Below are 10,165 nucleotides of genomic sequence, written 5' to 3' on the forward strand. Positions count from 1 at the left end.
TGAGCTCACAGCTTAATTAGGGAAAGTAGGCGACAGCCTACAATCGTGATCGAGAGACTCAATTGTGATAGATGGATTGTGAATTAGTGAATCTGGATAGAGTAAAATCGCCATTCAAAGTGTCCGTGCAACAGTATTAGAGTTGCAAGAAAACCAGCAAACCTATCTTAAGCTTCATTTTGTTCTGGCTTTATTTCTAGATTGCCGCAGTTATGACCACCCTGACCTGGTGAAGAGATGGCTAGACGACATGCGAGAGTGGCCTGCAGTGAGAGCCCCCCGATATAATTTTTATCTATTGAAACCCAAGACAAGCGACCTGCAGGCTGTAAAGAGTTACAGATCACTGGAGTCGTACAACTCTGTCCAGAGTTCCAGAGTGGATGGGTTGGAAAACTGTCCATTTCATTGACCCAGAGATCACCTATGTGAAAGGGGTAGTGTCTCCATCTGAAGCTCTCAGTGGCACACCCCGTACTGCATGGGTTCAGGCAAAAAAAAGTGGGGAAGTAATCACAGCTGGCTGCGCATGTATGGCTGGCAGAGGTAAAGTCTGTAGCCATGTTGGAGCCATTTTATGGAAAATTGATATGGCACTTTGTCAAGGTTCGACAACCAAGACATGCACTGACCAAACAGCAGCCTGGAACTCGGGCACAAAGCGAAATGTTCAGCTTGCTGTGCTTGAAGATATAGACTTTCATCTGGAGCAAGGTACTGTAGATCCTCAGCCTGCGGGATGTTCAAGGCCGACGTTCGTGCCACCAACAGAAGAGGACATATGAAAGCTGCATGAAGAGTCACCATTTCCTGACCTTTTCACTATTCCTGGTACGTATTACTCAATTTAATGAGTCCATGAGTGGCAGCACTTTCTGATTTTATATTGGATGGGCAACAGAATATGCCTTCACCCAAATTACTGTGATCAGCAGTGATATGAAAGTATTAATCTGCTTATAAATTATTTGGAGCTTGCTCTGCACTTATACTTAGCTAAAGTAGTAGTACATTTTGTAATTGCAGGTGTGTTTAAAGTAAACAAAATGAGAGAAGGTGGATAGCTGAAATTTTTTTGTACCGCAAGCAGCATAAAAACCCAGTGTCTGGATGGAGCACTGCAACGCATCTGTGATTTACCAACTTCATCGTAAAATAGTTTGTACTAAGTGTGGATTCCATGTTTAATGGGGAGAATGGAACTTACTATCTCAGTGCTCCAGAAGGCTTGCTCCAGAAAAGAGATATTGAATATGTGTTGTGTGCTGTGTCATACAATGTTTCTGTTTTGCTGGGAGCACTATTTTGCATACATGAGTTTAACGTCCCTTGTGGGGCGACTGGCATATATAATTTGAAATGCTATGCTCATCTTATAATGCACTGGTCGGGACTGCACTCCTAGTAGTGCAGCTACAATTTGTCTTTCAAGAACAGCAATATTTTGAAAATGGGGTACCTGTACAAACAACTGCTACCTTATTAGGAGCATACCCTATTAGGAAATCAAATTTGTGCAACATCTGCATAGCATGGCACATTTGCCTACCTCACTAGTTAGTGTAGTGGTATTGATGGGATGATGTTAGTTGGTTACATAACATTGTTTTTCACTATGTTTTCATGCAGGTACACTCCTATACGAGACACTGAATGCCCTTCCACAGCACCCTACAGCAGATATTCTTGTGACAGAACGCATGGTGACCACACACGGAACAATGCTCCAAATGGCTGTGTATTGTGCTCTACATTTTATCATAAGTATGTAGCCTTATCTACTGCAGCTGCCGCTGCTCTCCGCTTAGAGACTGCCAACCAGTCTTCTGAGCTGTGGATGCTTTCTCACAGACTGTCTGACTGCATCAAATGTGGCCAAAGTGCCAAAAAAGGAAACCATCGCAGGAAAAAAGCCACAACAAGAATGCTTTCCCAGTGTTCTCTGGCAATGCAGCCACAAAACATGGAAAACAAATGGAGGCAGTTGCTCGTGCCACCTTCTTGAAGAAAACAGGTCTTTTAGTTAGAGAAGTGGGCACGTCAGTAAACCAAAAGCTTCCGTGGCTTTCGGCTAGTCCTGATTGCCAATGCAAATGCCATTGTTGAAATAAAATGCCCATATGTGCGTGACACCACGCAGCTAATTGGGCATGGCAAGTATTATGTCAGGCTGAGCCAGGACGGGAAACTGTCCTAGCAGAAAATGGGCCAAATGGCTATTACAGTCAGGTGCAATTACAGTTGCTATGCACCGAGAAGCACTAAAAATTATGTGCACATCGACGTCCCTTTCGACCCAGCCTACATATCCAAAAATATGCCATGGCTAAAGAAATTCTACTTTGCTGAATTGCTTCCATGCATGGTAGACATGCACAATGATGGAAATCTAGATGTACCCAACCAGTACTCAACGATTTGTCAAATTTAAACCATGCCAAATAAATAAATGTGTATATGCACTTTTTGATACTGCACTGAAGCAGATGAAAAAGGGCATGGGACATAGGAAATGTTGCAAATGATACAGCTATGGAGATTTTCAATCTATTTCCACTGTGCTCTTCTATCTCATTCAACACTTTAACTGCACCACAGTGTATACAAGAATAGGATGTAAAGGCATAGAATAAAACCAATACACGCAAGTCTGTTTATTTTTCCTAAGCACTTGGCTTCTTGATAATTCGGACTTCATGTTGCAGAGTCCTGCACACACAAATACCATGTTACTAATGGTTTTCTTTGACCATATGGGAAGTGCTTGCTTAAAGATCCTGTAAGTCTTACTCCTGTTGATTGCACGCTTGACATGAATTCGAACAGATGCAATGCGCCTTGTGCTTGTCACTTCTTTGTCACTCGGTTGTGGTTTTCCTGGAATTGTAATGCAGTAGTTAGCACTCATGTTATACAACATGCCTTAGGTTCAATGTTCTCGATTATTTCTTTTATAATCAGCGTATGCTCGTTTTATACATATCCTCGTTTTTTTATGCAAGAGTGATCTTGCAGAAAGGGGCCGGCAGACTCGGAAGCATGAGGAAAATCTACTGTTGTTTCCTTCTCTCTACTTAGTGTCTCTAAAGCAATAAGTAAACCGTCCATCTTTCCTTCAATTTAGCACACATAGCTTAGCTTCGGAGTCGACGTTCACTACTCCTTTCTACAAAACCCAAAGCTCATTCTTCTTAAGATGATGTCGGGCAAGAGGCTGCAACTCCTTAGTCTCAACAATGCGGATGCCACACTGTCGCTCTTTTTCACATGCATGCCATGCAGCACCAATTCTCTGAGAAAACTAAACATGTTCTGCTTGCTGTGCTAATGAAGTGATGTTTCATCATTACTGTTCAAATAAACAAGTGGTTCTTGTCTGCATCCAGACAACAGCCTCTCAATAGCCTGAACAAAGCACAAAAAAGCATTTTAGGCATTAAAGCTAACATATGCGGGAAAATCGAAATAGGCAGACATAGGCCTTTTAGATATTTGTATAAAATGGTCCCACACCCATAATATGTATTTTAGTTAAATAGGCAGGGTACAGGAGTCAGGAAAAATTTTGAATTTTTGCCTGCACCTCCAGTCTCTAGTGATACTTAAGCACATGGAATGTATTATATTATATTCAAGGCTTTGTCTTATTTTCTTGCAATTTAGTGACATGTGTAGTGGTACCAAAATAACACATGCTGCTATTGCAGTGTTGCATTTTGTGCCAAGAAAACACAGAAAGGTAAAAATAAATTTCTTGACATCTTTTTGCTAAAACTGAAACAGCACAACAATACAGCATGCAAGAGGTACAATACAAGCCAAACACATTATAATATATAGGTAAACTTAAGTTTTCTTGGGCACTAAGGCTGCAGCTGCTTCGTGCAACTCCACTAAACACATGTATAGGTAGAGTATTGACACTGCAACCATTCACATCAAACTTTCAGTCCTGAAAAAAATGGAATGTCAGCTTAGCCTTATAAGATACGTACTTGCAGTCTCAGATGATAAAGGACACTGAAGCTAAGAAAACATCCCCCTAGCTTTTTGCACCATCTTTGTTAGGCCGCACCCAAAACTGCGCTGTAATAAATTAATGTGTTGTACTTTTATTAACACCCCTTAATTCCACCCAGCAAAGCGCTTGAGCTCTAAGTACCAGCACAGAAGAAAAATGATGAATAAGAGCCTCATACCCTTAGTAAATGCCGGTGTGTTCAATCGAATGCCTTGGAGTTGCATCTCATCTTTGAGGGTGAAACCCCTGTGCCATGACATCAACATGTACCAGGTAGACGCTGATGCCACTGGTATTTGTAATAAATTTGTCCGAGGCACGCCCTCCATAAGCTTTGCAAACAAACATTATAAACCCATTTGGGGCAATCGCTACAAGAAACTTAACGGTGTTATGTGCTTTGCAGCTGCTGAATGTCTGTGCCCTAGCCATCAGCTTTTTAGGGCACTGCAAGAACACCTCGGTGCAATCAAGAATGCATGTGGTGTCGCTATGCTTACTTTCAATGAAAGAATCTGGCATGCTATTCTGAATGTGGGATTTCGGCAGCCAGATGACAACCTTCTCGATTATCTTGCAAAGCAGGCTGAGCATGTACGACTCGTGGTTGCCAACGCTCGACACAGAGATTTGCAAAATCCATGCAAGGTGTCCATACAGAAGCCCGAGGCGAAGCCTCATGAGACATATTAGCTGATCAGCACGTGTGAGAACACTTGGCTTCTTTGCCAGGATAGAAACTGCTCTTACAAGCCTTTCAAATACCATCTGGGATTGCCCTAAGATGTCTTCTTTGGATAGTGTTTTTACCAATGATTTTCCCTTGAACCCAATGGGGAGATGCTGGACATATGTGTGGTCCTCATATGGATTGTCCTCCCACGGGTCGCATATTTGCACTTGTGGGCAAATGTACATAAGCTTCAGAACCAACCTCACAGGCTCACTAAGTTGAGTACATGGTTAGTATGAACCACATAAGCAACAACTCCAAAATATAAAGATATTTGTCACCATAGAATAGGTGTTGCTACCATGCAGATTTTACTTAGTGGATATTACACTATTATGCATCTACAGATTATAGGCACTTCACAGTTGAATGCAAGCATGTTTTTTCTGCAACTAGCATAGAAGGCAAGGTGCAAATGCTTGTTCCTGGCAAAGCAAAATGTGCATGTGCTGCTCGCTCATACTCAGAAGTACAGCTGGGTCCACGTTAAAGAAAGCAATACATTTTTGTGCCATTATTGAATTTACCACCGTGGCACGCTTGGCAGTGGGTGCGCCTGCAGCTTATGACATAGGCTTCTCTAGCTCCACACTTAGAGCCTATACAGTACTTAGGTGCTGCTTGACCCAACCAGAGCAGGAGCACTCTCAAACTGCTGGTCGCACACTTGTGCGTTCCCTTTTAACAGTGGACCCAGCTACAAGGTGAACCATTCTTAAAGGAAACACAGGAGTGCAAGCTTAAGCTCAGTGGATAGTCGCATGCTGGCACCGCAATCAACCTACACAAAGACTGAGAAACACAGCACATCCTGTGCACTCTCTCCCAGTGGGCACATTGCTGTTAGCATCACTGAAGAAAAAAAAAACACTCTGAAATGTTCATTGTGTGAAGCAACAGGTGCTGGGTCCGTATAAATTGTTTTGCTGCACGACAGCTTGCACACACAAAGCAACAGCAATGACTACATTGAAACATCTATGGTATGCAAAAAAAAAACAACTAACTAATGAGCCTATTGTGCTCCTTGCTCACATTTTGAAAGAATATATGCATGAGCTTCAGATTTAGTTTTGGCATTCCTACAATGTAAGCACAAATGTTGCCACACGTAATCATAATCGTGCATTTTCACAATGCTTTGTGACCACAGGTGCTTACATGCCTGACCTGCTGACTGTTATCCATGGTGTATTAGCCATTTTATGAAGACAGAGGTGTTAATTTTGCTGAAGGCTATAAAGATTGCTATGGCAGGTGATTCCAGTCGACGGCGTCGACTGGAATAGCCTGCCTACATTGCAGCCCCTGCATCCTTCAAATGCGCAATTGTAGAAATTTTGTAATAAAGTGCACCTGCTTTGTTACTTTTGTACTGTTTATCTGCTTTTTTTTACATTTCTACTGTTCACACTCCCACTCCTCTCTATGGTGCCTCGCGGCCTTGAGAGTACCTGAATAAATAATTACATAGACATACCAGTGCTGCAGCATTTAGACTTGCATTCCGTTCCTTCTGTTCACCGCCTGTGTCCTGCGAGTGTTGCTGCTCACTGCCAGTGTCCTGCTCCCCAGAATCACTGCCTGTGTCGTGTGAGTCCTGCTGCTCACTGCATGTGTCCTGGTCCCCAGAAAGAGCAGCATGAACTGCCTCAGGATTCTGCAGTAAAATCAAAAGAGTGCCCTTAATTGCAGTGCTCCCGCCTTGCAATTATCAAATGCAATTATCTTATCGCCCATCGCCACGGTTGGGTGAGCGGCAGCTTTTTCATCACCGCCTCCGTGTCGCAGCTAGCTCTTTGGAGATCGCAAATAGTCGTAAACGCGCGAACACAGTACGATGCAGTGAAGAGATCGTTCTTTTAAACGCTAGCCCATACGTTGGTTTATTCCCAGCAGCTCTGCGCTAGTCACTAGCAAGAAAGTAGCCTTTCCAAGAGCAATGTGTTCTCTTGAGCTTCGAGGATGCATACCTTCATAGAAGCGGCAGCACAAAACAGACGCAGACCTTCACTGGACGCGTCATCCTGTATGCGCGCGATAAGAAAACGTTACCTCGAGCAATTACGGCGTTTCAGAAATTGCACAGCTCTCGTGGAACAGAGAAAACAGTTCAACCTTTTCCGAGTCTTCCAAAAAGTCGGTATCACCCATGTCGAGATGGAGACTGCATGCCGGCGAGGTCGGTGGTAGGTTCTCGACAGTCTTTTTAAAAAGCGCCACCCATTACTGACCTTTCGGTCGATAAGAAGTCTCTTTATACCTTTTTCTTTGACAGTTGACTGTCGTAATTTACTAGACATCGTCGTCCTTTAAGCACCTGTAACGAATAATTTTGTATCATTCAGTAGGAGACGTTTCGGCAGCCATGTCTACAGACCTTACCTTTCTCTCGTATCCGAGACGAAGCACAGGCACAGGGTTTTGATCGCTGCGCTTGCCGTCAACAAAATGCATAGAACACACGCGTGACGATGACGAAGGGAAGAAATCTTTTCTATTCACTGCTGCGATCCACTGTCTCTTCAAATCCACATCAGCGGGAAACCTATGCAACAAATAGATGTTACAGCCGCACACTTCTTGCACCACGTTGTGCGTGCCGCACAACTGTTTTCTTGCAGCATTCCTCTTCTTTTGATTGTTGCTACAACCGTAAACAGCACAGTGTTGCCCTGTTGAAAAACTGTTCTTAAACGGCATTCCAAAATTTGCTAGTAAGCACAATACAGCGTTCGTACCGCACACGCTAAACAGCACCTAACCAAGCAATCTGCTCGCGCAACAGCCCAGAGGCCTACTACTCTCGTTACCAGGAGACAAGCACCGGCTCCCAACTCGCTGGTTTGAGGTTACCGTTGCAAACGTCTATACTCATATTTTTGCACCCAACAAAAACTGCATGCATTCCTGAAGGTCCCTCTTTTATTTCAGCTGGACTTCCTGTTTCTCTTTAGTGTCCCTTTAAAAACCGTGGTGGAAATTTCACCCTCTCTCAAATGGCAAGGTCGCCGTTTTCTGACTCACGCCTTAATGCCCCAGCTAGAATAGTTCTAGTACACTCTACCCCAGCCACACCAGCGGTAAAACGCGCGCCGCGGGAGAGATCGGGCCTAGACAACCAAAACAAGCGCGAGCGAGAGCTAACGCGAGCAGACGATAGTGCGAGACAAGTGGTCCGGCTAATCAGGCGCGAATACGAATAGAGCGGTCGGGCGGGTCCGCATGAACCAGTTTCCCGCGCGTACGTCACTGAAGGGGCCGCTTTCATTGGTCGCCTCCGCTCGCGGCTCGCTTGCCGCTGCGGCGAGCCGAGAAAAATCTGCCCAGACAGTGCCAGAAAGTTGGTTCTTTATTTTATGACAGTGCTCCATATCCGATTCTGTACGACAAGACGGACCCTGAATACAAGGACGCGGAGGCGACACCCAGTACCTCATTCTCCCTGACTTTGGAACGCGTGGCGACGCCGCAACAGAAGTAGAGTGACCTAACAGATGGGAGCACACCAACATGATTATACTAAGTAGTTAGTTTGAAAGGGGAAAGGTTGGCGCTATCTTCTGCAGCCCTTGAGGGAGCACGGCTCAGCGCCAACGGGGAGGGGAGTGTGGGAGAGAAAGGAGAGGAAAGGGTGTAAATGTCGCCATGGCAGGAACGAAGCAAATCGGCAGGCAGGAACGCGGTCACGCCGTCCGGGGGGGTAGGGGCCTTGTCAGCTGGTATCAGGCCTGGTGCGGTCAGCCAGCCGAAGACCGGGTGGTGGGGCAGGGCTGGAAGGCCTGCAGTGAAAGGAGACAGCACACATAGATAGCCTGGCGGCTATCCATCTGTGCTGGAGGTGTTTGAGGGTTGTTGAGAGCCCTGACGAGTCAAGGTACTCAACTACGCTGAGCAGGGCTGAGGGGTGGTTTCGGCGGGGAAGAGGATGTCCTCCTGTCGCGCGGTAGGTTACTGTTACTGCTGTACTCAAGGGGACATCACCGTGGTGGGCACTCTTGGCCAGGGCATCAGCCTCCTCGTTGCCCGGGATGCCTACGTGAGCAGGGATCCAGTGCAGGGACACCGGGAAACCTGCATCCTGAAGTGCCGCCAGTCGCGTTGAGAGGAGGACGACCCCCAGGCTCGCCTTCTCCGGCCTCTGCAGGCTCAGGAGAGCTGCCTTTGAGTCGCAGAAGATGGCTGCTGGTGTCTCTGGGGGTTCCTCCGTGAGCAGGTCGACGGCGAGGTGGAGGCCTGCTACCTCCGCTGCAGTGGAGCTCGCATGTGCTGGAAGGCGACACTGCTTACTCCTCCGCTGATTATGATCAGTGGCAACGACTTCCGCCCCTCCTCGCAACTCCGCTCCCTGCGCCCTCCCTCATGACTCCCTCCCCTTCGACGGTCTCCGCGCCGGCGCCACCGGCCAGCTTTGGCCTAGCTCCCTGAAGTTTGGTTTTCGGCCGTTATTGGGATGCGAGCGTTGGCCGGCGTGGGCAGTTTCGCGGTCCTTGCTTGCTGTGTGCTTGCGTGCGGCGATATTTCACGACTCGCACCGTTCATGCATCGTGCTATGGTGCACAAGTACTTCAAGAACAAGTCCTTCTTTGAATTCGAACAAATTTTCAAGCCCCTTCAAGTCCGAATTATCGAGATTTGACAGTATTAACTTTACTAATAGCCTGGTTCAGGTCAACTTCTTTCTTATTAACTTCTGGAGAATAAATTAATAATACTGCTCAGCGTGTATCAACATAAAATCGCATGTTTCTCACTGTAAATCTGCTTTTTTCCAGGTCAGTTCACCTTTCAATGCACCTGCCATCTGCATGTGGATAGGGAGCTTATAATACCAAACATCGGCTTGAAGCTTACTATTGAGTACCTGTTTACTGTCCACTACTGCTTGAACATCAAAAATGCTGCATGCATAGGGGCAACCCTTGGATTTCTTCTGACGTAAGTACCTTTTGCTTCTTTGGACATTTGAAGAAAATGATGTTCCAGTAACAAAGCAACTCTCTTCAAGACACCACACAACCTTAGTCTAGAAAAGCACATCAAGACATTATCATTCAACAGTGCGAAACACTTCCATGAGTGGTACAAACTGATACTGCATATAAATCAAAGCTGAGCCTTTTGAGAAAAAAATATGCATCTACTTTCTAGTTTATCGTAGTCAAAATCAGCAGAGTTCAGTGCAACTAGTAAAAATTGAATTTCAGACACTCCACACATTTGCAATCAGGTATAAAACCGGCTGATGATGGTTAATTTGCTTTGTCTATTGCGGAGGTGTCCACTCATAACAATATTGACAAAAATAGAAAATTCGCCTATTCGACTACGCCTGAGCCCCCAGCGGTCGCCCAGCTCGAAGCGTGCATGGCGGCCATTGCTTCATTTCACAAGCCCAGTTGACACCAGTG

At 45.6% G+C, this 10,165-nt stretch overlaps 1 protein-coding gene across 5 annotated transcripts; it reads right to left on the reverse strand.

The window, feature by feature from the left end:
* Positions 1–2,639: 2,639 nt before the first annotated feature.
* On the reverse strand, positions 2,640–7,562 carry LOC119466360 (uncharacterized). 5 transcript variants are annotated; one of them, XM_037726866.2, is made up of 4 exons: positions 7,140–7,562; positions 7,018–7,074; positions 6,235–6,414; positions 2,640–2,877 (listed from the first exon to the last, which is right to left on the reverse strand). In XM_037726866.2, the coding sequence occupies exons 1-4, from the start codon at positions 7,455–7,457 to the stop codon at positions 2,848–2,850; spliced, it is 585 nt and encodes a 194-aa protein (XP_037582794.1). In that variant the 5' UTR covers positions 7,458–7,562; the 3' UTR covers positions 2,640–2,847. The 5 variants fall into 5 exon arrangements, 4 of the variants coding, with proteins under 4 accessions (XP_037582794.1, XP_049512667.1, XP_037582795.1 ...); XM_049656710.1 differs by lacking the exons at positions 7,018–7,074; positions 7,140–7,562 and adding exons at positions 6,728–6,781; positions 6,873–7,007; XR_007463682.1 differs by lacking the exon at positions 7,018–7,074 and having other exon boundaries at positions 7,135–7,561.
* Between the last annotated feature and the right edge of the window lie 2,603 nt (positions 7,563–10,165).

The sequence above is a fragment of the Dermacentor silvarum genome, chromosome 10 (assembly GCF_013339745.2).
Source record: "Dermacentor silvarum isolate Dsil-2018 chromosome 10, BIME_Dsil_1.4, whole genome shotgun sequence".
Lineage (NCBI taxonomy): Eukaryota > Metazoa > Arthropoda > Arachnida > Ixodida > Ixodidae > Dermacentor > Dermacentor silvarum.